At 39.6% G+C, this 27,817-nt stretch overlaps 2 protein-coding genes across 6 annotated transcripts in view; one reads left to right on the forward strand and one right to left on the reverse strand.

Moving 5' to 3' along the window:
• Positions 1 to 7,723, forward strand: part of podxl (podocalyxin-like) — an 81,341-nt gene extending 73,618 nt beyond the window's left edge. For 2 of the 3 annotated variants that reach the window (XM_050036077.1, XM_050036079.1), the window contains exon 8: positions 456 to 7,723. In XM_050036077.1, coding sequence (XP_049892034.1) covers positions 456 to 650 — 195 coding nt within the window. In that variant the 3' untranslated portion in view covers positions 651 to 7,723. The remainder of the gene's footprint in view (positions 1 to 455) is intronic. The other variant, XM_050036078.1, reaches the window with a different exon arrangement.
• An 88-nt stretch (positions 7,724 to 7,811) lies between these two features.
• Positions 7,812 to 27,817, reverse strand: part of mkln1 (muskelin 1, intracellular mediator containing kelch motifs) — a 100,942-nt gene continuing 80,936 nt past the window's right edge. For all 3 annotated transcript variants that reach the window (XM_050036064.1, XM_050036063.1, XM_050036067.1), the window contains exons 15-18: positions 22,439 to 22,578; positions 18,051 to 18,153; positions 17,522 to 17,576; positions 7,812 to 14,460 (exon numbers count right to left, since the gene is read on the reverse strand). In XM_050036064.1, the coding sequence (XP_049892021.1) occupies positions 14,339 to 14,460; positions 17,522 to 17,576; positions 18,051 to 18,153; positions 22,439 to 22,578 (420 nt within the window). In that variant the 3' untranslated portion in view covers positions 7,812 to 14,338. The remainder of the gene's footprint in view (positions 14,461 to 17,521; positions 17,577 to 18,050; positions 18,154 to 22,438; positions 22,579 to 27,817) is intronic.

Here is a 27,817-nt window from a genome sequence, read left to right on the forward strand (position 1 = left end):
TTTTCGGGTGAGCTAGCAGTAAATGCACGCTTCCCTCTGTGCGGTAATATGGTTGGCTGGTGTAGTTTGTTAGAATGAAAAAAGTTCCTACATGAAACTGCTCACAACAAGGTGAATGGATTGTCTTAAGTAACCAAGTCATGATCTCTTGAAAAAGACATTGCCGTTGACTTTTTCAGATGTATTCTTTTTTTCGAAGATTTGAGTACCACAAGCCAAGTGCCATCTAGATCCATTATATTGGAGAGAAGGCAAAAATCTCTATTGCTGATATCTCCAACACTCAGTGACTCACACCAAAACTAGACTGATAAATAGCACTACAGGTAAGAGTAAACGTGTATTTTTGATTTTGGGGTGAACTGTCCCTTTAAATCAACATAAATATACAAGATCATAAAGAATCAAATAGGAATAAAGAGTTTTTAGAGACTTTGTCCTTTCAATCTCTACAGCAGCACCTGACAGAGGAGCTGCATACGGTGGAGAATGGTTACCACGACAACCCAACGCTGGAGGTGATGGAGGTGCAGCCGGAGATGCAGGAGAAAAAGATGGTGCTCAATGGAGAGTTCAATGACAGCTGGATTGTCCCCATCGACAACCTGCTCAAGGAGGACATACCTGACGAGGAGGACACTCACCTGTAGAGACGGCCGGGGACAGAGAAGAACAAGTAGGAGACAGCGACAGGACCTGTATAGTTCCAGCCACACCAAAACAAACAAAACAATCCACACATTTTGCTCCATGCCAGTCCCCAGCTCTCACTCCTGACCCTGGACCTGTTGTCCCTGAAATTTTTTTTCACAAACAGATACATCCAATAGATTGGCCAAGCCCACACATTCATGCTGTCTGTCTGATATATTTCTATTGTAGTTTGGTATGACAAAGAAATGAGGGTAAAAAGTCAAACACTTTTAGAAGTACCAATAGAATTGTACACAGTGGCCTTGGAAACTTCAACATATGTCCACTAAATCAATCACGGTTGTGCCTATATTGTAGTTTTTATATGTAAAAAGTGACTCTCTACAGAGCACAATTCAAAGTAAGTCAGTCTGGAAACTCAAAGTGCTCCAAACCCCAAGAGGATTGTGCCTTTTTAGAATGTACACAAGGATGTGTCAATAGAGTATTATGATGTTATTTTGTGAGAATGAGGAAGAGTCACGTGATGTTGCAAACTGATTCATTTGCTCTGGAGGCCTCATAGAGGTAATGGCAACATCAGCTGCCTCTGGAGGTCCACAGTTACTAACTTAGATAGAAATGACCTCAAGATACTGAAAAGCATCCTGGAGATTTTCCACGAGTGGGTGTTAGCTCTGAGGGAGCTGCTAATGGCTGTAAAGGCAACACTGATGCAGTAATCAGAAGAGGCACATGGGTGTATAGAAATAAGACAAATGAAGGATTTTAATCCATAATGCCACAGATTGACTCGAGGGTGTACGGAGTGCTTGAGGGGACATGTCACAGGTATATTTTGTTTTGTGTTTTCTCTTCGTTTCTTGATACATGACCCTGGCTTAAAGTTTTCATGTGATTACAATCAAGAGAAAAGGCTCCAGCTTTCATCTGATTTTTTTTTTTTAATTATTTGTCCCCTCTGGCTTTCCATAAATGGAGGATATTGCTCAGTTTTCTTAAAAGAAAAATCAGCTGATCATGTTTGTAGTGAGCGTTACCATCTTTAATTCAAAACTAAAGTCACATTATTACTGATTTTAACTGATATGTTTGGTTTATTATTTTATTATATATTTCAATCAGTTTTGCTGCAATAGTCTTACTTGGTCTGGTCAGACCAGTAGCATAGGGTGGCTGACTAACATTTAATGGCTTAAGAACAGAAATAAAACAGGGAGTAAGCACATTGTGCCTCACCAGCAGATACACTGGGTGTTTCTCAAAGTCAAGGAGGGATCCTCAAACGGCAGAATTTCAAGGATGCTACGTCATTGACCCCTGCCAAAGGGCTGTTTCAATAGGCTCTTTCGAGATGAGCCAGTCCTGCGCAGATTCGATCACGGGCGATCGGCGCACAATGCGTGCCAGTTAGTTTTGCTGTTGATTTGCTCTGATGTATTACAGAAGTGGACAGCGATAATCTCGCCGCAGCGAGGGGGCCGCAGTTTTTAGAGCCAGGCACTGCAGTTGCTCTCCACCGACTGCAAGACCCAGGGCATGACGGAAATGCCTGGCTCTCACCTGATCTAACAGCCGATTGGTTTAGACGATGACTCAACAAGATGACATTTCAGATAAACTTTTAATTTGTCTTGAATTTCAGAGATTTAAATTTCATTTGTCTGATTTGAAGGTTTATTCTGTTAACAGAAAACATGTGTCACTGATGGTGAAGTTTATTCATCAGAGACTAAATGCAATTATCATAAACTATACAGTCTACTGTATGTTAACATGGACTGTTTTCATTATTGAAGTAGCCTGTTTGACATCACAGAGACTCTCACAGGCATATCTTTCCAAAAATTCACACATATAATGAAAAGCCCACCCTGAAAACATGTACAGAGGAATTTTCAATCAGCGTCATAGTGCCACCTACTGGCAACAGAAACTTACTTTTTTCTATGATGGTCCCTCTTTTACCAGGTTAATCAGACACACCTCAAATTTGCTGAAATTAAGTCCTTAGACTCTGATGATACTTAAAAATGAAGCTCTTGAGTTTTCATCAAACGCTGTCACCGTGGCGCCGCCTTATTAGCAGTTAAACACGATATTGTTTTTAAGAAGCAATGGATGCTTGAAAACTCATCAAACATGGCACACACATAAGAGGTTCCAAATTCTGCTGTCTGATGTGAATTTTGTGCTTTGATGTGCCAAGATGGCCCAACAGCGCCCCCTAGAAAATTTTAATGAAGCAGCCCTTGAAGCTGGTTTGACCTGCATGTATTTAACTTGGTAGGCACCTGTAACACTCTAAGACGTACAGAAAAGCCTCTTGGAGTCATGCTCCAAACCCACCAGGAAGTCTGCCATTTTGAATATACATGAATTAAGGAACTTGTCCTAGAGATTTTATCTGATCGACTTCAAACATTGGTCTGTCCCACTGAAAGACCTTGAAGAAGAAAAGTTATAACAGGCTTGAGTTTTCGATATACGGCGTGACCGTGGCAAGGCGTTAAACTTCCATGTGTCGCCATAAACAGGAAGTGGTTTGTAATTCCAGCATATATGGTCCAATCTTCCCCAATCTTCACAGGTTTGATGACAGTCCCGCCCGGAACAGATCTATCTCTCAATATTCAGTGAAGAGTACAGCGCCACCTAGCAGCAACAGGAAGTACGTCTTATCAGACACTTTTTTGATTTACCTGACATTTACATGCTGTGGTGTATATTTCATGTATAGGAACATGACATATTGTTAGTGCCTTCTCCAGCTCCCTCCAGTGGGAAGAGGAAGTGGTACAAAATGTGAAATAGTCAATTCCGGACTGAATGAAGTATATGCTGTCTCGCTCCTGCATGTGTGTTGTCTGACTTTGACAGAAATGAGCACCCAGCACCCCCGAGTTGCGCAGAGGTGTGAGGGCCCGTTCATCGCTGCTTGCAGCTTTAATTATTATTATTATTGTTATTGTTCAGAAATGTTTTTGCACATTCCTGTGAGATGGTACATCTTAGAAACATGAAAATGATTGGAAGTTGTGTGCAAATGCTGCTCAAGATATAAATTTGCCAATAGGCCAGATGGGGGCGCTATAATTAAGGTCAAAGAAAATTTGGATTTGAAAGGCCACCACCCTTGCACCATATGTCAGATTGACATAAAACTCGAGATACTTGGTCAGGTGAAGGGGTTCTACAAAAGCCTACATAATCCTACAGATCCGCCTACTAGAATGTCCGCTATATTGAATTTTCTGAAAAACACCATTTTTACATCTCCTCCTAAGACGTAGGTCTGATTTCCACCAAACGTTCTGTGAATCATCATGGGATGCAGCTTTGTAAAAGTTATCAAAGACTTTTTGATATGTCATTGCGTTTTGGTGATACTGACCAATGAATTGGATTGAAATGGACTTTAGTCCTTAACCATCGAGCCAATTGACACAAAACTTGTAGAAAATGTCGACAAAAGTATCTGAATCATATTGTGAAAGTTTGATTCAAATCAACCAATAGGGGGCGCTACATAATCAGCCAGAGGTATTTGTACAAAACTTAGTCTGCATCATCTAGGGTCATGTCTCAGCTGATGCACAAAATTTAAAAATTATTGCTTAAAGGGGGCGTGGCTTATTACATTAAAACTAAATTTCAATACATTTTAAAGTCCATACTTCAAAAAATCATAATAAATCACCAGTGTGTCCTACACAGCTGTAATTCATCCACTGAATGGTGACAAAACTTTGTCGCACTGTAACCTATAGTCAATTCAGAAGTCCGTCACTCTATATTTTTAAGAATATGCAAAATCAATTAACATCTATAACTCCAAAAGTCTTCATCCAAATGCACCCACCATTGCCACAAACATTCTTTGGATACTACTGTAGATGTCACGTTTCAAATGGTGTTCAGATCGGTTAAAGTGTAAGCTCACAGTGCTAGTCATTATCTTGTAATTTGTACTGTATGCACATTGTCTATTTCATATAATTTTGAAACCAAATGTCACCAAAATATTTGACAATATAGGCCTACCTGAAATCAGCAGAATGATGTGCGATTATTTTCAGAATTTTGTCACAAACGCTTTTACTGTTAATGATATCTGATTGTTTTATGAGGATATTCACCAATGAGCTTTAAAGGGGGCGTGGCTCAGCAAATGACTCCACAACGTTTGCATAAATCATCACAAACATTGCAAGCAATGTCTGAAGAGGTACAAGGCACATATCTTCAAAGTTTCATTCAAATTGACCACTAGGGGACACCACAAATACAAAAAATGGGCATGCAGTAACACAAATCAGACTAAAATCAGAAATTGATTGTCCAGTCTTTACAAAACTTGCAGGCTATGTTAAATAATAATTATTAAACATGTATTATTCTAAATTGGTCAATAGGGGGTGCCACAAGGTCCAAATAAGTGCAAAGGCCTTTCACAAAATTCAGCCATAAATCAATGAGGGTTTTTTCAAACATCACCAAACTTGGTGGATTTTTTTAATTAAACCATTAAGCATGTCCCCCAGAATGTTCCTGCAGTTGACCAATAAGAAGCGACAGTGCTTCCAAAGAAGAGCGTGGCCCAATAAAGATTTGGACATAAATGGATGAGCATCTGTCTGATTGTCATAAAACCTGTTGGTAATCTTTTATGCGGGTGTCCTGAACTGTCAAAGGTCTTTATTCTTCTTAGCTCTAAAGATTTAAATTTCCATATTACTGTCGCTGAGTTTGTGGTGATACACACATAATATCTACAACACCTTGGAATCACAGTGTGATTCTGTGTGTGAGTCTGTGAACATACTGTACATGCTGTGGTGATTGAGGACTTTTTCCAGCTGTTCTCTTTACTGCACAATGAAGGGATCAGGGTGTGAATGTGTGTGAGAGTGTGTGTGGCGGGGCTTTACCTGGCCTCACCTGTGAACAGCACCCTTTGCATATTCAGTGAAAAGAAAGATTACACCCTTTGCATATTCAGTGAAAAGAAAGATTACATTTGTTCAAATTATACAACATTAGAGAGTATCAAAATTACCACAGTACCCTGAAACCCCTTCAGTCTGCTGAGGGTTAATGACGCACACCTGGGGGACACTTGATAGCCTGTTCCAATGTGCGTCCATCACATGCTAGGAAGGACTCTTGCCTTGCCTCTGTAGAATCCTCTCTTGGAAAGACCCATCCTACTAAGGAAGGATCCTTGATTTTGAGAAACACCCAATATTTATGTTTTATCTTGTCTGTGGTCACATTTAACTCACTTGAATTCAGATTGCGGAATGAAAAATGTCTTTAAAGCAACTAACTTAAGAGGATCTTGGGAAATGTATTTGGTCATCATTCTGTACTTAACCACTTGTGACCACAGAGGGCGCTGTTCAAGAAAAGTAATGTAGGGGAGAGCGGGGTCAGTTGAGGCAGTGCCTTTTTAGCGAGTTAGAGAGCAATTATGCCATTCACCATGCTCATACTGAGCCACGCCATCACCATCTGACTATTTCTCATATTTTAATCACAGTTTTAAAATCTGAAGCATGCATGTAAAGTTTTGGTTCTTTGGTTATTTTCCTTCTACCGTAATGTTTTTAGTTATGACACATACACAATAGGCCTACATTTTAACCCCTGAGCATACTTTTAATGTTGTTTTTATTGGCTTTTTTTTTTTTTTCAAAATGAAACCAATTTAATAGCCTACATAAACGTATAGGCCACATGTACCTATGGTAACCACATTGAGCTGATAGGTGTCACTGAAATAGAAACTAGGGAGACCGCCTAATTCCATATCTCAGTAATTTATGTAAATATAATAATTTCACTTTTTTTTTTTTTAATGTATGAACAAATGACATTGTAAATACAAGGTGATCAAATGTAAACTGTTTGTTTTTTCTTTCAATTTAAATCATATTTTTCTTTAGCCCTGAAAAAGGTGTGCCAATCGATCCTAACCACTGTCCAAACCGTCCCGGAGAGGAGAAATTTGAGGAGAAAAAAATGTGCTTTTCACACTTAAACTTTATAAATTATTAGCAGACACCTGTATCTGTTCAGGGAGCAAATTATTTTCATTACCATTTGTCTGTGAGTAATTGGAGGTTATTTTGTGTCAAAACAAAAGTGTCCCAATGGACCCCATTCTCCCCTACTTTATGTGTTCTAAAGTGAAAGAAAATTATCTCTGGTTGCAGATGGAGTAAAATGGCCCTGAGTTATTGAAACTATGGTGGTTGTTTACAACAGACAGTTTGGTTTGTAATGTCTCTTTTCGCCTTTGTTTTTCTTCTCTAAGTAAGTTTGGCCTTCTCTCAGATGAGCTGATGCTTAACACCCTGTTGGACTCTACAAAGTCATTATTCTTGACAGGAGTGATGGCAAAACTACCAGGTTGTAATAATATGGAAATATCCTTCAACTACATTGAAATTACAGTATTTTCTACAGCCAATGCCCATAAACATTTCAATAATGCGTATACTGTTTAGACAGCAGAGAAATATCACAAAAAGATCAATTCTGCTATAAGAGGAACTCTGGACTGATGCGGATTTTATTTTTTAAACCACCTCTGACACAGACACTGTAAATTTTTTTTTTTTTTTTCACTGATGCTCGAGGGTGGGGTCGTGTGTCATTTTTTCAGATATCTGACTTGATATTAAAACCCTTACAGCAGAGCCTGGGCACCTCTATGTCTGAAATTATTTTTGTCATTTTCGATTTTTTAAATAATTTTCTCTTTTAAACACATTAAATTAATATATCTGTACTTATATACAAGTGAATCATCACCTTAGGCACTCCAATCCATCTTTTGTTTGCTTTTGTATTATTTGTGTGTGTCTACAGTTTCGCTTTTATTATAGCTGTGATATTTTCACCAAAGTACATTGCCAGTATTTTATATATTTATGGTTTGTTTGCTGCTTAAGGCAAACAACAGGGGTCTGACACACTGGAAGCTGTAAATTGCTGATGGCCTCGGAGGTCATGTTGTTCTACCTGTTCAGATTTGCAAATAAAGGCAGTCTTTTTTTCCACTTTGGTTCTGTGGTTCGCCTGTTGTGTATAACTGTCAGTAGTATCTGCACATGGCCACGAGGGGGCAGAAAACACCACAGAGACAGGAGTTAAGAAAACCTGAACAAAATACAATCTTTATTCATTATATACATTACATACAATGCAATACTACAAGGCTTTCTACACATTCACTGTATCCACAGAGTAGTGCTCATTGATCTGAGAGTACCAGCCTTACAACTCCTGAGTCCCACCCAGGGGTCGAGAAAAGGGCCAGATGGGAGGAAAAAAAGAGACAAAATTAATAACACTAACAATCCATCCATAAAACATTGTTGTGTGGAGGATATTTACCCTAAAACAGCAAAAAGAAAAGTAGTATTTGGCATTGTGTTTGATTTTTTTTTTTTTTTTTTTTTTACAAAGGTGCTTTCAATTAGTCTTTTTCAACAGCTTTCTTCTGGCACAAAATAAAAAATGCTACAGCAAGCATAGAGTCATAAATGTTGCCGAAGTATCAGAAACAATCCCTCACAAAGCATTTTCATTTTCTTTTATAATCTGGTGTCTTTTTTGTTTTTCTTAATCACTAATTTGTTTTCATTCAGTGGGTATTAGAGCAGCAGAAAAACATACATGAAGTGGCATATAATGCACACGCCTCCTCTTTCCTCCTCTAACAGAACATTAACACACAGAAATGACCAAATATTAGCAGGACTATCAAGCAACATTTCTATCATGGGGAATTTCCACTCTCACCTGAGCAGCAGGATGCTTCTGTTACTCCCCAAACTGCTTCTCTCACTCCCCAACCATTTCTGTCACTCCCCAGACTGCTTCTGTCACTCCCCAAACCTCCTCTCTCACTCCCTTACCTGTCTGAAACAACTACTCAGTTCGAGTGCCAGTAAAACACACTAGCCAGATTCTTTACAGTGATGATAGGTACAGTAGATAAGAGCACCCACAATCACAGTAAACAACACCCCGAGAGCGTTTCACATTTTAAACCACAGTGCACTATGTTAAGTTCTCTGTGTTGTATAAATACACACATTATGAGTTTGAAAGCAAGTTAGGAAGTGAGGCGTCTCGGCTGAATTCACCAGAAACAGATTCCACAGTAAGTGCATTCAATATAAAGCATCAAACTCTTCCATTCAGACAGCGTTTGTAGGAGGTATGAAGCTCATGTCTGACACTTGAAGGACCATACCATTGTTTATTTTGCTTCTACAAATCTCAGTCCACTTGCTACAACTCATGTAGCTTTACAGGAATAGTTGGACGTTCTGGTCAACATTCCCGAGAATCAGATGAAAAGATTGACACTGGATTCATGCCTGTGTATGCTAAATATGAAGCTACTTCCAGCAGTTGGTTAGCTTAACTTAGCATAGAGTCGAAAAGATAGGTATATCCCACTAGTGGCTCTTCTAAAGCTTTATAATTGATAAGTTAGTGGGTTTACAGGAGTTTATGTACTGGACTATATGCTGGCCAGGGGCAGTCACTTCCTGAAGTCCTGTTGTCAATGTGAGGATGCCAAGCAACCGACAGAGACTACAATGTATTAGTGAGCTTTACACCGAGTTCACACTGGAAGTGCTGCAAAGCACAGTGATTTTTTTGTGGAGCACTGTCCGCATCCCTTGACACTCATGTTAATCATTTGAGCCGTTCACCTAGGATGCGCTGCGCTACACCGGGATTGCAACATGCAGCCATAGTTTCAGCGTCTGGTCTGTTTTTTTCTGTAAGCAAATCTGGCAAGAAAGCACATTAATAATATATCATAAACAATATAAAGGTTATAGATGATAAAAATGATCTGAATCTTATGAATTCTAAAATATGCATTCCATCCTTACTTGTTTACATTTGTGTCAGTTGTATGTAAACAGAGAGCGAGCAAGACGAGAAGATACTCAAGCATACACACACACACACACACACACACACACACACACACACAGAGCTCTACATGTAATTACAACAGAGCAGAGCAGAATCGCTTGCTGGCCCGTGAGAAGAAATACACTTGTGGTGTCAATGGCCAGGCGACTGCTCCGTACTGCTTGCATGTCAATTGACATATCTGCGCGCTTCTACATTCCATGTCCACATGGCGTTAGAGGAGACAATAGACAGATTCTGTTACTTTGTGACAGAACCACGTTAAATTTCCCTCTGTTTACAGTCTTCGTGTTAAGCAATGCTGGCTGGCTACTAGTGGTGACCTCATATTTAGTGTACAGACATGAGAGGAGTGTCAACCTATTGATCAGCTAAATCTCATTAACATCAACATTACTGCCAACCATTTTTCAAAGCATACTGCAGTTGGTTTAAGTTCACTTCAGCACAATATAAAAAACCCATTTTCACTAGTGACATAGGGAACTCATCACAGTGAACATCATGTCTGCTTTGGTTTTTGTACAAGTGGCATTATTGTTTTAAGTTACAAGTGATTTGCATTCCTCCTCTTCCAAATGAAAAGCTGAGTACAAAAGCAACTCACTCTTGTTCACTACAACACAGTCTTCGTGGTCAGGTATGAGCAGAAGCTAATGATGGCTAATGTTAGCAAGCTTTCCTTGTTACAACAGGCTTGCTTTAACTTAACAGTGCATGACTTTTAATGACTTGCAAAACAACAGAATGGTCCTTCAATTTCAAAACAAGTGCAATAAATGTCTATAAAATGCCATTAAAGAGAGACTCGCAGGTTAACTGGCTCATGTCTGATCTTTAAATATCAGTTAGCTTCTGTAAATCAAACACTACATTTCACTCTGATTCCACATGTGACCCTCAATTTTAAATACTGTTCAACAGGATCTTTAAATTCACCATCAATTTACACATCTAACACACCAGCTTTTAGGCCAGTTCAGCCCTCCTGTTGATGTCTTTTGCCTTTAGTGTTCTTAAAGCTCATAGACAGAAAAAGTCCTGCTCCTGTAAAGTATACCCTGATGATGTACAGATTGGGGATAACAGTCATAGCAGCCGCCTTGGGATGACAGGTTATGTAGTGTTGTTCTGTTTGACAGTTTAAATGTAGGATTAGGAGAGACAATAATTTAAGTTTTACCTAAACAGTGAACACTGGCTCTTGTTGATGGGATGTTATTGATAACATTTTAAGTGAAAAAATTGTTAGCGTCTTACTGTGAGTCATTGAGGACAATAGACAAGGAAACTGACAATCAGCAAAAGTGAACATGGACCTCAATAATGATTTGGTGACAGCAGAGTGAAATTTTTTAAAACTTCAGCTAAGAAGCACACCGCGCATCTATGAGCAAGAGGCAGTCCTGCAGTCAGACTTAGTGTCCTTGTCTTACTCTTTTGTAGCTGAGTCTCACTTTCAACCTCCTTCTGAGGATCTGAGCAGTATCTGAAATGAGCTCACCTGTCTGCTGGGAAACACAAACACCACCCTTACCACTTCTGGTAATTCATACATAAGAAAACTTGCTTTAAACTTGACAGCATACTTTTCTTCACCTGAAATTTAGTTTTTTTGTTTTTCTGTTTAGCAATGTTACAACCTATATTTGACATGACAGGAGTTTTTCCTTTAACTGTGAGAGACATCGGAATTACTGTGCTGGTAGGAACCTTCTACAGTTTTCTCGCACACACAGTAGCAGCTCCTATATCAGTGAATCAAGTATCATGTTGTCATTATCATGAATAATAAATAAGCCTTTGAATGATGATCATTTTGTTGGCGAGTGGCCATGTGCCATAATACCAGACAAGTTTGTACATGACATAGTTTTAATTGATTATGTAGAGGCTTGGCTGCTTCTGCTTAAAGGGAAACTTAAGTGGTTTTCAACCCAAGCTCTATTTTCCAATGTTTTTGTGGCCAAGTGACTTGTGGGTCAATTTTTTTTAAATTGGTCCAGTATTGAGAGAGAACCCTGCAGCCGCAGCAGAGAAACAGGCTGCATTGTAACCACTGAGGGCAGGTGTGCGTTGTCAATTTACATCCATCAAAAGTGCTTGTTTTTGTCACTGACAGACTCAGATTGTTATCAGAAGTGACTGACAACATTGCAGAAAAGACCCTAAAGAAAAATTCAATGGTTTCCTGTACCTTTTGTTTGTTTTGCTGTTTTGTGTTCACATTTTGCTTAAGGAGAAGTCTCGTACTGAAATCTTGCAGACTTTTTCACATAGTGGAAGTCAGCTTCAGCTTCAGGTTTCAGCCATGACACTGAAAATCTTTTAGATAAGAGTAAGGTACACTTTCTTTTCTCCAACACAACACACTATTACCTGCACTCCTCTTTCCAATTTTCACTAAAGTTTCCACCGTTTTTTTCCAGCAACAAATCACCTCTCATAAGATTTTAGAAAGAGACTTTGGTAGCTTGCAACAAGTCACCTCTCGTAAGATTTTACAACGGGACTTCTTAGCTAGCCTGCAAAAAGTCATCTCTCATAAGATTTTAGAAAGAGAATTCTTTGCTAGCCTGCAACAAGTCACCTTTCAGAAGATTTTAGAACGAGATGTCTTTGTAAGCCTGCAACAAGTCACCTCTCATAAGACATTAGAACCAGACTTCTTTTGTTAGCCTGCAACAAGTCACCTCTTGTAGGATTTTAGAACAAGACCTCTTTGGTAGTAGGGTTGAAATATGGGGAGTAGGGATGAAAGGTTTTCACAGTACAATAACTAAGAAAATATTGTAGTTTCACGGTATCATAGTATTACTGAATTTATATTATCAGTCAGAATGACCCTTAAACAAATGAAAACAGAAGGGCTATTGTTGGTTGAACAAACGTTTTATTACTATAACTGAAACTTGACAACATTTTGTTATTGGAAGTATGTGTAAAAAGTCTCCCCTTAGAAAATAACTAAAATAAAAGGGAGATTATCTGTCCAGTTGCATTTTCTTTTCAATATCGTAGATAAGCAAATGTAATAATAAACATCATTTTTTATTTCACGGTGTACCTTGAAACTGGTATATCGCTGCAACCCTATTTGTTAGCCTGCAACAATTCACCTCTCAAGAGATTTCAGAATGAGACTTCTTTGTCAGTGAGTCTTGGACACAAAACAGACTGCAACAAATGAAAGGTGCAGAAAAACATTTAATTTTTCTGTAGGATCCTTTGCGTAATGTTGTCAGACACTTATGATAACAGTCTAAATCTGTCAATGGCAAAAGCAAGCACTTTTAGTGTATGTAAATTGATGAGGCGCACCTGCCACGAGTGGTTACATTGTAGCCTGTTTCGCCACTGCTGGCTGCAGCGCGCTCACTCAATACTGGACCAATTTCAAAATTTGTTGTTCCCATGAGACACTTAGAAACAAAAACATAGGAAAATAGGTCCAAGTTAAAAGTTAGAGTTTCCCTTTAACCACTTTTCAACCACTAATTCACCCACACTGAGTGATCATCCTGTCAACACACAGTGATACAACATGCCTTTTCTTACTCTAATTGTCAAATTGGAATACTGGCACCAGCACTTCATTCACACACACATATAAATTGTTTGAAATTATTCCCAATAAGTAATAATGAGTATTAAATGTAGAGCCAGAACGTTACTGAATGTGGACCCTGACTTTTTGATAAAGCAAAACAAGAAAGAACATGATCCAGCACAATCCAAAAATGTCCTGTATATGTATATTTACATATTTTGTACACCATCTTACCACTTGGAATTAAGTCCATTAACTAGTGAGGAAAACAGTGGAACTTCACCTTCTGTCTCCTGGAGTAAATTCAACTTTACCAGCCAGTTTTACAGGGATAACAACCCAAACCAATATAAAACAGGTAGATATGTATTAAACTTTATCTCATAGGATCACTCCTCTATTGTTACTACAGCACTATTAAATTGGCTTTGCCTCTGCAAGACAGTCAGGGACATAATTAGGGGCATCCGCGGCAGAAAAGCGAGCCAACTACATCATCAAATTGACAGTTTAAATGAGATTGTGTAGGAGGTGCTGAAAGGTTACCAAAAGAACAGACAGAAGAGCCTGTAGCTGTAAGGAGTGAAGCAGTTTCCTGTGTCATGGTCATACAGTCCTGTCTTCAAATAAATTAACAACCAGTGAATCTGAACTGAACTTTCACAACAATTGGGCTGAACAGACGTAATCTCATCATCTGTTTTGCTCCAAACGTGGATGGACGCCTGTGGTTGACTGTGGGCGTTTGTGTGGGTACAAAGCACAAATCCAACTCTTAAAAAAAAACAAAAGGAAAATTCTATGAGGAAAAGACACATCCTGTTTTTCTGGCCTTAACTTTTCAGGTGGAGGGGAAATTGAGTGACGATGAAAAACAAGCAAATGTTTGGGAGAGTTGAACACTCCAAGAACTTTATCAGCAAGGAGAAAAAACCCCCAAAAAACTAAAGAGATATCTTGGGAAAAGAAAAACACATACACCTCAGGTCGTGGAGTTTCACTCATATCCAAATAGCACAGTGTAATGCAGACTGTGACAGCAGGAGTTCCCACCAGCGGGGTTCAGGAGTAGAAAAATAGCTGGTCTCTGTCTCCTCCATCCCATCAGGCGCATGGATGAATAGATGTGCAGTCAGTCCTGTGGGTGAGGTGGCGGGGTGGGGGCTAGAGCGTGATTAGGTCTACCAGGTTGCCCTTGGGCGGTGTCATGCTGTCTGGGAAGAAGTTGACAAGTGTGTCGAAGAGCTGTGTCCGCTGAGCGTACGTCTGGTCTACATCGGAGAAACCTGACAGATATCAGGAGAGACAGAGAGGCAGACAGAAAATCACTAACAGAAAAACTACAGTTCAGTTCAGCAACAGTATGGTGCTGCCGACCAGAGAAATAGACACGTAGATGCCTGATTGGGTGCTGGATTGTATGTCAACAGCGCCACCATATTGGAGAGCACAAGACTTGCCCGTAAACAAATTTAAGTAAACTGGGGAGCTGCAGTTTTTCCAGATAAAAAGCACAATAACATTTGTATTTCTCAACCAGTTTCAGTGAGTCATTTTTATATTATAGGGTATATGATCTATGTGTAGTAGAAAAAGACTTAGAATCTTGATAATTAGGTTGTAATCGCTGCTGGACACGTAAGAGAAGAGTGTGTTTGGCTTACATGAACTAAATTACTTAAAATTAACATTATGTGGTAAAAAACCCCCCAAAAAAACAGGTGAACACATAAATTGGAAAAACTCGCATTTGTCAAGCATTGATTTGGCTGATTTTGCTTGGTAATACTTAAAGACATCCCTATATAATATAATTTAATGTGGCAGTAGACAATTTTTCAACTAGCTAGTGTGCTAGCTAGCAAACACTGGCTGCTTATAATCAAATCCTTGATCATAACAGAATATACTAACTTTCACCACTGATTATTTAAGAAAGGACACCACAAAAAACGTTCTTTGATTATGTCTTATCATGTGTGTTAAGCCTGGTTCTCATCTACCAGAAAATAAAAGCCCACTAATATTAGTACGATGGCCACGTTAGCTAACACTGGCAGCCAGAAACAAACATCTGTGATTCATTGTCTATTTGATCATCTTAAAGAAGAATGTTTCCTTGCCATGGCCTTTCTAAAATGAGCAGTGGTTACCATTTTCTGTTATGATGAAAGAGTTAATGATAAGCAGACATTGGACATTATAAGACAAACACTCAGTAAGTCACAACTCAGCCATGAACATCTTCGCAAATAGAAAAAAAAACAGTCCTGGGACATCAACATTATGGTAAAATAAAATACATATGGGGGATATACTGTTACACTCAGAACGTTTACATGACATTAGGGAAAGTCGGTTTATTGTGTTAGTCTGACTAAAACCAGACTTTTCAAATACATGTTAACATGTTTGACTAAATAACACACCCAGATAATGCGATTGGGAGTCGGACTACACCTGCATGTATACAGTCAATCGGACCCTAACTGGCCTAGGTGCTCTGCGCATGCTTTACAGTTTCTGCCCCGGCCTTGACCCGGAAGTCCAATAGCATTAAATGTGAAACAGAAGAGGAAGCCGGTAATAACATGGCGAAATCTACATCCAGAGCCGTGCAATTTTGGAGGAACGAGGAGACACACAGTTCATGCTGTGTCAGCTGAAAGAGGTAAGTAATTAAAATAAATGGATGGGAGGAAAGCACAGAATGTCAACCTGATTAAAAGGGGAGGAGCAGCTGGACAACGCTCGATTTTTTGGTCTGTGACATCATGGGTCAAACCGAAAAAGATCCAATACTACCAAGGTGAAAGGGGACCTATCACCACATACCGTAGCGGAGTCAGACATACTTTGGTCGATAAATGGATTCCCCTCCTTTGTTTGTATACTGGGACAAGGATAGCAGTCCAATTGACCTCTTCGAGCTATAACCTTAACTCCACTGAACTGTGTTTGGAAACATACTGACTGTCAGTTCAAAAAACCCACTACCCTTGTGGTAATCTAGTACAAGGCTCCATATTCTGACAACTATTTGAGTCTAATTTATGGAGAGAGCTGTCATCTTTACCTATCATATGTTGGTGCGCAGTCTGATTTTCACATATTTCCTTGCCATCATTGCACATTTATTTGCAAGCACTTCACTACTTATCTGAACTGGATTCAATAGAAAAGTCCTCAATAAAACATTTTAAGGCAATGACAGCTTTCTTGCACTTCCAATCCAGAGTGTGAGAGCGTCAATGTACCCACAGAAACTCACTATATCTGAACTCCCACTGTGTGGCGAACAGTGTCTCCACTCTTTTGGCCTGCCCCACACCTACTGACTGCATGCACAGGGGAGAGGGAGAGTGACTGCGCCGTTGGCAGAGGAGCTGTGGACAACGATAACTCTGAGCGGCATGCATGGGAATGAATTATAGATATATTTCTTGCTTTTTTCCTGGTGGTCTGTATAAGTCACATTTGTTGCTAGTCCATCCATCCATCCATCCAACCGCTTCATCCTCTTGAGGGTCGCGGGGGGGCTGGAGACATTGGGTGAGAGGCAGGGTACACCCTGGACAGGTCGCCAGACTATCGCAGGGCTGACACATAGAGACAGACAACCATTCACGCTCACATTCACACCTACGGACAATTTAGAGTTTTCAATTAACCTAGTCCCCAATCTGCATGTCTTTGGACTGTGGGAGGAAGCCGGAGTGCCCGGAGAGAACCCACGCTGACACGGGGAGAACATGCAAACTCCGCACAGAAGGGCTCCCACACCCGGGATCGAACCGGCAACCCTCTTGCTGTGAGGCGACAGTGCTAACCACCACACCACCGTGCCGCCCTTGTTGCTAGTCACTTTTTCTAAATAAACTCTCTAAGACGGTCTGAAAAGTCGCCACATCAAGTGAGACAGTGGCCAAGTTGGCAAAGTGAACAGTTTTGAGTTTTTACAATTCTTAATGACAATGAATTATTTTCCACCACATAATGTTAACGTTGAGTAATTCAGGTCATGTAAGCCTAATTTACAGTCCTCCCATGAGCATCGAGCAGCAATTATAGCCTTAACAGTGAGATTCTAATAACTGGAGACAAAACTTTTTTTTTTATTACATATAAACCCTTGAATATAAAAATGTCAAACTGAAATCAGTTAAGAATTCTAAACATCATGGGACTTTTTATCCATTTGTTTACAGACAGGTCTTGCACTCTCCAATACAGCGCCCAGAGCCCCCATGCTGCCATGACATAAAGCTGGTTGAAAACCTTTAATCAAATTCTTGTTCCTAGCTGGACACATGTGGTGTTATGTATGAGCAAAGATCAGGTTCTCACCCAGAGGGATGAAGTCAGAGCTGGACTTGAAGAGAGCCGAGGGCAGAAGCTGGAACTGAAGCACAACACAAATGTCTGTTAATGTTCAACAGTAGTGAACAAACAAATAGCCACAGCATATGAAGCTGAAGCTGCTGCTGCAGCAGGTGGTGGAACCCTCAGCATACAAATGAGGGCCAGACACACCTTCTCATCACACAACCATCTGGACACATGGATGTTAGAAACTGCTGCTCCAGCTCTAAGGGACTGTTGCAGAATTCACAAACCAAGTGCTTATTCACATTTTCTCTGTGTCTACTAAACTCTGCTGTACATCTGAACTCTCATCTCTCTACACACCTATCCCTCTGCTTCTCCTTTTCTACCAATTCTTATTTTGACTTTTCTATCTTCTTTTTCTGTTTTTCTTTCCTCTAGCCAAGAATCTAAAAATAAAATAAAATTAAAAAAAAAAAAAAACATGCCGAGAACTACACTAATATGCCAAAAAAAAAAAAAAGATCTGCAGTAAAGACAGAAGCAGTACCTCTTTGGTCTCATCGGGGTCTGTGTGGTCCACCGTCAGTGAAAGGTCATTCTGCAGGTATTTTAATGCACTCAGTGGCTCTGATTGTGCTTTCTCCTCAAACCTGGACAATCAAAACACACTGCTGGTAAACATTCAATGCACTCAGCAAAGTCACAGTGGCTTCAAAAGAGCACTAGATGGCAACAAAGCAGAAATAATCCCACAGCTCAGCAGTCAGAGTCCCCATCATGACACGACAGAAGATTTCAGGGCCTCTCTGTAACTTTGCATTACTCAGTCAAAGGCCTTATTTTTCATGTTGGGGTAAGTGTCATTATGCTTGAACACTGCGGGGGACACATATTAAGTGAGTGGATCTGGGGGTCCTCCCCCAGGAATCTTTGAGCGTCAAACACTTCATTTCCTGCATTCTGGTGAATTTTTCTGCATCAGTTTATGGTGGTCTTGTGGTGTGGTAGAATTAAAACTCAAATGCAGTTGTCGGCCGTTACAGCACACTTTTAATGAAGAATTGATTCTATGGGCCAAATATAACTGTAGGAAAGCCCCTAGAGTTTAGTTTATACGTGTTCATTTTACTGATTGTGTGCTGTTAACAGCCCTTTAAGAGGTGCAGAATTATCCGGAGTGTGAAGTCTGATCAGTCTGTCTGCTGAGAAGCTGTGTAGAGCTGTGTGGATTTCTCCTGTTTGGGGAAGTGTGTGTACCTGACTAATGTGACTATTTAAGTTTAAACTGCTTTATTTAAGTACTACAGCTCAATGTAGATTTTAATCTGTATCTACAGGAGTTTCAGTAACAGTAAATTAGTTACAGTGAATTTGCTACATTAGCTATGTTGGCTTGCATGTACTAGCTAGGCTAGACATGTGCTCCTCATTTTACATTGTTTGCACAATTGATATTTCTCCTTTGTTGATAATCTGGTTTATGATGTAAAGGAGTTATTTACCTAATTTAAATGCATTTTTATTTATCTGTCTTGCATGTAACATTAGTTTCATGTGTGTTTTCATTTATATGCCTTGCATGTAACCCCAGTTTCATGTGTGTTTCATTTAGTAATTAATATATATTGTATTGTTATATTGTGCTTCACAGAACCACACTTTTTTCAGTTAAAGCCACATAAACCTGAAGCTCTGCCTAGTGATTTTCTAACTGAAGTCACACTGCCATAGTGTTCGCATGCTCTGTCCAGTGCATCTGTTGAGGCCCTAGACCTCTTTAATAATAACTAAAATATTAAATTAAAGAAAGAAAGAGTGAAGAAATGTCTAGCAAAAAAGGGCACGTATCCAATCAGAGGGCAAAAGGGCAGGTGCTTGAGCTCCACCTGGGGTCTATCTGTGCACGTGCCTGACACTGAATGTGATAAGCCTTCTGAATATCCTTCTGATATGATGTTAAAGGACTGTGACCGACACATATATGAAATACTCTGATCCATCTAATTTGTTTCTTTTCATCTACATCTTTTCTCTTACCATCTTCTGTGAAGATGATTCTGTAAAGATTTATTAAGAGAACATTTAAAAGGGATAATGGCTTTCTGCTGGGACAGCACGATTTTTCCCACATTCAGTATTTTTTCTTGCTAAGCTGGATGAACTCTACTCAACAGTAGGGCTGGCCATATAGAGGAAAATATGATCAAGATCACTTTTTCCATATTGATAGATATTGATATTTATCATGATACAGTATATTATAATTGTGTCAGTTTGAAGAGTATCCTGATAATGACTGAAGGAACCAGAGGGTTCATTAGTTAAACTTTATTTCAACATATAAATAGAGTGACATTTAACTGTCCAAACATAGCTTGGTTTAGAATGTCTTTTCTGATAAAAAACAAACCAAAACCCACATTGAATCATTTTTGCAACCATACTTATTCTGCCTTATTAAAATTATACAAGACCACTTACCTTGTAACTTATTAAAATAATGGTATGGTTGCTGCGAGAACCTTTTCAGGTGATGGAAACATTTGTTGCATTCCCATTCAACAGCATATTTGTAGACTATCCTAATCTGCGCTTCATCGATTTTTAGATATCCTTACTACTTCCATATAATGGACATTATACAACAGTTAGTTCCGACCTAGTAATTTGATTGGACGAGAGGCATTCCGTGAGTGCAGATATAGAGTATAACATCACTGGGACATGTAACAGTAAAATCACTCCGCTCACAGGTGTTATAAACATAAATACAACCGTTAATTAACCAGCTGTCACACTCGCTACATTGACGCAAACTGAAACTATAGCGTTAAACCAAAGAGACTGATATTTTCCTCAAAATTACATTTGAATTAAATTATGAGTGGTCGCTAGGAGAGGAGGAGGAAAAGGAAAGCCAGGACTCTTCCGTGCAGACCTCCAGCCGACCTCGACAAACTGGAGAGGAGCAAACATTAAGCAAACATGGTCAGGAATTATGAATGATCATCTGATGAGGTACTGATGATGAGGATGAGGGAGAGTGGAAGCTGAATCCGGCCGTGCCAACATCCAGGTTTGCCAACGTTTCATCAGCCGAACTGGACGAAGTTACACAGTTGCAGATCAATGTAAATACAAAGTAGCTTGTGAGTTCCTGCCGTGTGTGCTGCGTTGCCTGGCAACAGACCGAGGGAACTGTTTTTTTCCACGGAGCTCCATAACATACTTAAATAATTTATTTCATCACCTTTTGTTAACATTTCCTTACTCAGCATTGCTGTTTAAGCTATTGTTGAACTGTTGTATAAAAGCAATATCACACTCGAGGTCGTGACGTTGTACTGTGTATCATCACGGCTGTAACTGTCTTCAGCACTCGGCCTGCGGCCTCGTGGCTACGACCGAATCACAGCCGTGACGATATACAGTACATTATCACTCCCTCTCGTGTGATATTGCTTAATAACAGTTTCTCAGCTTTGGAGGAAAAGGTGAGTTTACTTTCAACTAGGATTGCAGCGATACACCTGTTTCAAGGTATACTGTGCAATATAGGCTGACGGTTATCATACTGTGAACATTTGCTTATCTATGATATTGAAAAAAAAAAATGCAAATGGACATTGAATCTCCAATTCATTTTAGTTATTTTCAAAGGGGAGACTTTACACATACTTACATTAACAAAAAGGTTTCACGTTTCAATTATAGCAGTAAAACGTTCAACCAACAATGGCCCTTCTGTTTTCATTCCTTTAGAGTTTATTCTGACTGATAGTAAGATAACCGTGAAACTGTTATCTTCTGAGATGGTTACTGTTCCGTGAAAATCTCCTACCGTTACACCTGTACTTTGGGCACTTAAGCATAAGGAGCTCAGTGACTGTGTAAAACAAACCGGGTGTGGATCCAGAGGAGGTAGCATGTTACTGCGGGCAGAGTGACTGAAGATGCCACATTTCTAAAAAGGCTGTGTTCTGCTTGTTCAACATATGCTTGATAAACTGATCATACTGTTTCCCTCTTGTTGCATTTATGGATAATGAGCACTGTCTTCGCTGACACTGCTGTCTACTCTGTATGCGTCGATCATAGCCCCGCCCCCCTGCAAACAGGCAGAGAATCACAGCAGAGCCAGAGAAGAGCAGGCAGACTGACTGACTGCGGTTGAGTATATTTCTGCTGTGTTATTAGCATGGCTACAGGTCATTTCATTTCTTTTAACCTAACTTTTTTTTTTTACTTAAAGCAACACTAACCTTTCTGGAAATTTTACACTTTACTTTGTTTTAGGTTAAAATGCTATAAATAAGCTGATGGCACACTAAAATGTAAGTAAATTACACCAGAAATAAAAACTCATAATTATACCATTCTCATATGGTTGTAAGAAAACTCTGACTAATCAATGCATTGCAATGATTGGTCGAAGTATCCTTGAGCAAGATACTGAACCCCAAATTAGTCCAGATGATGCTTCCATCGGTATGTGAGTGTGTTAAAAAGTAGTAGCAGGTAGCACCTTGTATGGTAGTCTTGGCCACCAGTGTACGAATATGTGTGTGAATGGGTGAGTGTGACTCATAGTGAAAAAAGCACTTTGAGTAGTCAAATGACTAGAAAGGTTCTATACAAATGCAGGTCCGTATGTTAATTTGAATATTTCTATATGAAAAACTGATGGACATCCATCTGTAGACAGAGCTCTTGCATCTATGCATATCAAATAAAAATGTCCTTAACATATCATCTTTTTGTCCAAGACAAATTTCCCTGAGGACAATGAAGTAATCTTGGATCTTGAATCTTGATGGATATAAATTTGTGTGATCGTGATCCCCTATCACGACTGCATTCCTTCATTATACGTCCTGTAACAGTGTATCAGATTGGTGCAGTACATGTAATGTAGTGGTGGTGGGAGCTACAGACCTGTATTTCCTGATAAGGTATCTGCAGTGGCGGAGCAGGTACTCCTTAGAGGGCCGACACAGTTTGAGGGACCAGAAGTCGTCCAGGCGCATCTTAGGAGAACAAGACTTCCCAGGGTTTCCACCAAACAGGTAGTGCACCTGGACACACACACACACACACACAGGAAATACACTGATTAAAAATTGTATTCACCAGTCTCTTACTGCACACAAACCTAAAAACACCAAAGAGAATACAAGACTTATGAACTGTTATTACTGTCTGCAGTCTGATTGGATGGCTGTGCCCATTAAGTGTTGCATAATGCATGATCTTTCTCTTTCCACAGTTAAAAATCTAACTGTTCCATATTACTCATTTTGGTTGTGAATAATGCAGCTGAAATATACTTCACTGAAAATCTGTGCTGTTAAATACAACCTGTTTGATGTTGTTTTAGGAAAAAAAAAACCATTTAATCAATTATTATTCAATTAATCAATCATTGATTCACTTCATTTCATTATATTTAATGTTTTCTTTTATTGTAAATTAAGTTAATCATTAATGAATATACTCCAAGAATCGCCACCCTAACATGGTGGAGGGGTTTGCCTGTCCCTGTGAACCTGGGAGTAGGGCTGCTCGCTAATTCGAATTTTAATCTAGATTACGGTTTGGGCTTTCAACAATTATGAAAACAAAATAATCAACATAAAACGATTATGCGCTTCTTGTCAGTTTACTCTCGTTGTCTTGTGTTGCAAATCAAATGCACCCAGAAGCCACGCATGCGCAATACTGCCCCCTCCCCTCCTCTCCAGTATTCACTCCACGAGCCAGTCAAGTAGGTGAAATTGAATAATGTGAGGGGCAGGTGATCGCCGAAGATTTCAAAAACAGTGTGCGGAAAATGGCAGAGGGAGAGTGAGAGACGTTGGTCTGTGTGTGTGTGTGTGTGTGCGCACACGCGCACGTGTGTACATCAGGGCCGAACTCCGCCATGTGGAGACAGAAATGACATGCCGTCGTGTAAATAAGTCATCACATTCGCCGCATAATCGTTTGCATAATCATGATTTAAATTTTGACCAAAATAATCGTGATTATGATTTTTATATATTCTACCACAGTAGCCAGAACTATAACGATAATATTATTACTTTCATTAATGTTGTTGTAAGCTACTTTCATTATCTCTCTCTCTNTATTATTGGGCAATTACAAGTTGTCATATACAATGAAAAACATATATACACATATAGTTCATATTAAATTATATAATAATAATAATAATAAAAATAACAATAAAATAAAAAACAACAATATTATATTATAGCAATAATGGTTCTGATCAGCATTTGCGTGTTTCTCTGGTATCATGGCAGAGTGTTACATACTGTGCAGCTAATTTTATAAATTGTGGATCTTCTCCCAGACATACTTTTAACAGTTCATCACATTTTTTTCCCTGATATGATGGATCTGCTGCAGTTATCTGCTGTAGGAAAGCCTCTCTCTCAGTTTGGTACAGGGGGCAGGAGAGGAGAAAATGGGCCTCAGTTTCTATTTCTCCTGAGGAACAGTATTTACATACTCTTAATTCTCTGGGCTTCCATTCTTTCTTATGCCAACCTTTTTCAACCTATAGTTGATGGTCAGTGAGTCTGTACATTGTCAATGTGCGTCTCTGTTTGGGGTTTTTTATGCTGACCAGATATTGTGCTGGAGAATATTCTCTATCCAGTAAGTGATAGCATTCTAATTTATTGATGGATTTGATTTCATTCTTCCAATTGTCAATGTAAGTAATTTTGCTTTGATTCCTGTAACCTGGCCTTTTTTTTGGAATACCATGACTTTGGTTTTGTCAAGATTGATCTCTACTGCCCAGTTTTGACAAAAGGTCTCCAACAGAGAGAGGTCTGCTGTAGACCATGTTCTGTTGGGGACAGTAGAACCAGGTCATCTGCATACATGAGGAATTTAATTTCTTTGCCTTGTAGATCTAATCCTGGGCTTGGGGACTGTTCAAGAAGAGTGGCCAATTTATTGATATAAATGTTGAACAGAGTAGGAGACAGGTTGCACCCCTGATGCACCCCTTTTCCTTGTTTGAAGAACTCTGTTCTTTTGTTTCCAATTCTAACACAACACTGGTTGTCAGAATATTTGGATTTGATTAGATTAATATATTTTACCCCCAATTCCATATTGTAGAAGTTGTAAAAATAACCCATTGTGCCAAATTGTGTCAAAAGCCTTTTTTAGATCTACAAAACATGCAAATATCTTACCTTTGTGTTTTTTGTGAACATGCTTTTGGATGAGTGTATGGAGAGTGTAGATGTGGTCAGATGTTTGATGTTTGGGTAAAAAGCCAATTTGGCTTTTAGACAGAATATGATGATCAGTGAGATATGTGATTAATCTGGAGTTAAGGATGCTACAGAAGAGTTTACTCAGGATGCTGTTAACACAGATGCCCCTGTAATTGTTGGGGTTGTACTTGTCTCCATTTTTAAATATAGGAGAAACGAGACCTTTATTCCAAACACTGGGGTAATATCCAGTTGCTAACACCAGGTTGAAGTGTTTTGCATGGCAAGTTGGAGTTTTAAATTACTGTGTTTCAGCATCTCTGAGTTAATGCTGTCTATACCGCAAGCTTTTCCGTTTTTAAGGGTTTTGAGTTTGTGCTGTATTTCTTTAATGGTGATGGGGTAGTCAAGGGCACATTGGCTGTCCTTCACTGTCCTTTCTAGTTTTTTCAGTTTGTCTATTGTTACAATTTGGTTGGGATTCAGACCGTGACACTCTGGATTTTTATAGAGGTCATCAAAGTGATCTTTCCAGATTTTGCCATTTTGAATTGGGTTGGTCTCTGTACGTGGGTTTCTGTTGATGTTTTTCCATAATTTCCAAAAGGTGTTTTCATTTATAGCTTTTTCAATTTTGTTGAGTTCTCCCTCTATATAATGCATTTTTTTCACATGAAGGAGTCTTTTGTATTCTTTCAGAGCTTGGACATATTCAAGCCGTCCCATTAGGTCACTTGGGTTCCTGCGTTTTCTGTTTGACAGTTTTCTCAGGTTTTGTCTGGATACAGCACATTCCTTATCAAACCATTGCTCTTTTTGTTTCATGCTGGATTTTTTAATTTGTGAGATTTTTAATTTAGATTCTTTTGCCAACTGAATAAATATTGTGTTTAAGTGATGTGTGGACAAATCTATGTTTTCCCTTTTAGGCTGATACTGGGTGTTGAGAAAAGTATCCAGCATGTTGTGAATTTGAGCAGAGTCTAGTGCAGTGGTATAGGCAGCAGTGCTCTCCTCTGTCCATCTGTATCTCCTCGGCAGAGGAAACAGCCTCGGCTCAGGGATTGGATTCACAGTGGTTGACAATGACTTTTTCAGAAATAGGGTTATTTGGCTATGGTCTGAAAAGGGCTGTTGTGGTGATACAGTGAATGCATTTATATATTGTGGTTCAATGTCGGTAATGGCATAATCTACAACACTACTACCTAACACAGAGCATTGTGCGAGTCTGCCCAGAGAGTCTCCTCTAATTCTGCCATTAACAATGTACAGACCCAAGCCTTTACACATATGTAGTACCTGTTTGCCAGTTTTGTTAACCATGCTGTCATAGCTTTGTCTTTGTGTGTTTATACAAGTCTGGTATAAAGGGGAATGTTTGAAGATATGTTTATTTCCTTCATAGTTAATGAAGTCTGGCTCTCTACCAGTTCTGGCATTAAGATCACCACATATTAAGACTGACCCTAAACTTTGGTAGAAGGAAACCTCCTCCTCTGCATAATAGGGGGAGTTTGAGGGTGGAATATATATTGCGCATAAATAGACATCTGTTGTTTTCTAGAATATTTGAGTGAATTTTAATCCAAATGTAATTTGTACCTTTTTTAACTGGTGAAATGTAATCTTTATATTCTCCTTTGTACCATATGAGTAAACCACCTGAGTCTCTGCTATTCTTAACATGGCTGTGTTTTACAGAGGGTATAATAAGTTCTATATGATTGTTTGGACAATTAGATTGATTTTGGTTTTGATTCCAAGTTTCATTCAAAATGATTATATCTACATTTCTAATATTATTCAGAAATTCAGGGTTTGCTGATTTCAAACCAAAAACTGAAGAGGATAAGCCCTGAATGTTCCAGCTACTTATCGAAAAAGATGCTATTTCCTTTACCTTAACAGAAGAGTGTACCACTAGAAAAAATATCTGATTTACAAGCAAAATAAATGTAATGTGATGGAGGAAAAAAAAAAAAAAAAAAAAAAAAAGAAGTTAAGTGATTATGAATTATTGTGTGAGTCGTGAGTGTTGTTCTACATCCCATTAGCTCAGTAATTTAGTATAGAGTAGTGTTGCAATGTCTCTTATCTGCTTTAGACTCAGTTCAGTGGGTGAGGTGTTGAGTCTGGCGGCTACAGCAGCATAGCTGTCTCTCTGAGCTGAAGACTGGACCTGAGTCTGAGCTGGCTGCTGATGCTGCTGCTGCTGCCAACTGTATTGTTCCTGGAGAGCTTGAGGATGTCGACCAAACTGCAGTTCAGGTCCCTGAAGAGGTGAGGTGTAGTGTGGTGCGGTTGTGGTCCTGAGGAGGTGGGGCTGAGGTGTACAGTGGTGTGATGGGGCTGGGTGCCTGAAGAGGTTGGGCTGGGGCGTAGTACCTAGAGGCAGGTCCAAGTCTCTGTGAAAAGTTACGGCCATTGTTAGTGGTGTCTCTAGTGTGCTGCAACCTTCTGTGGAGGTTCCGGTGGTTGGTTGTGCTCTTGTTGGTGGTGTGAGGTGCTGATCTGTTGCGGTCTAGAGCTGTATCTTTAATATCTTTGATGAACAGTCGCACTCGATCTCTGCGTGATGTGCCATATGGACGTTTGGTATTCCTGTGCAGGCTTTGGATATTTCAGCATTGTTTGGTATTCCTGTGCAGGCTTTGGATATTTCAGCATTGATTTTGTTGATCTCATGCTGAGGAACGTCTCTTCTGGGTAACAGGGTGGATATGGTTACCCTGGCTGTGGGGGCTGCTGAGGTTGCTCTCTCTGCTACCTGTCGCAGTGAGTGAGGTATGTCCTTGTCATGTGTGAGATCATTAGTCCCAGTGTGAATCACGATGTGTTCAACACCCTGGAGGTCTGTAGTGGCCAGCTTCTTTATAGCCTCTGAGGTGGTGGGACTCCAAATCATCTTGGATCTTCTGCCTGGGAAGAGACGTTTCATACTGATGTACTTTCCATTGGAATCACACAGAAATATTATGTCTGTTGTTGTGTGAAGCAGGTTCTGGCCTCCTTGTCAGGTTCCCCTGGTCTGTGGTGTCCAGAGGGGGGGGGGGGGGGGACTACCCGGGGCTCC

The sequence above is a fragment of the Epinephelus moara genome, chromosome 23 (assembly GCF_006386435.1).
Source record: "Epinephelus moara isolate mb chromosome 23, YSFRI_EMoa_1.0, whole genome shotgun sequence".
Taxonomy (NCBI): domain Eukaryota; kingdom Metazoa; phylum Chordata; class Actinopteri; order Perciformes; family Serranidae; genus Epinephelus; species Epinephelus moara.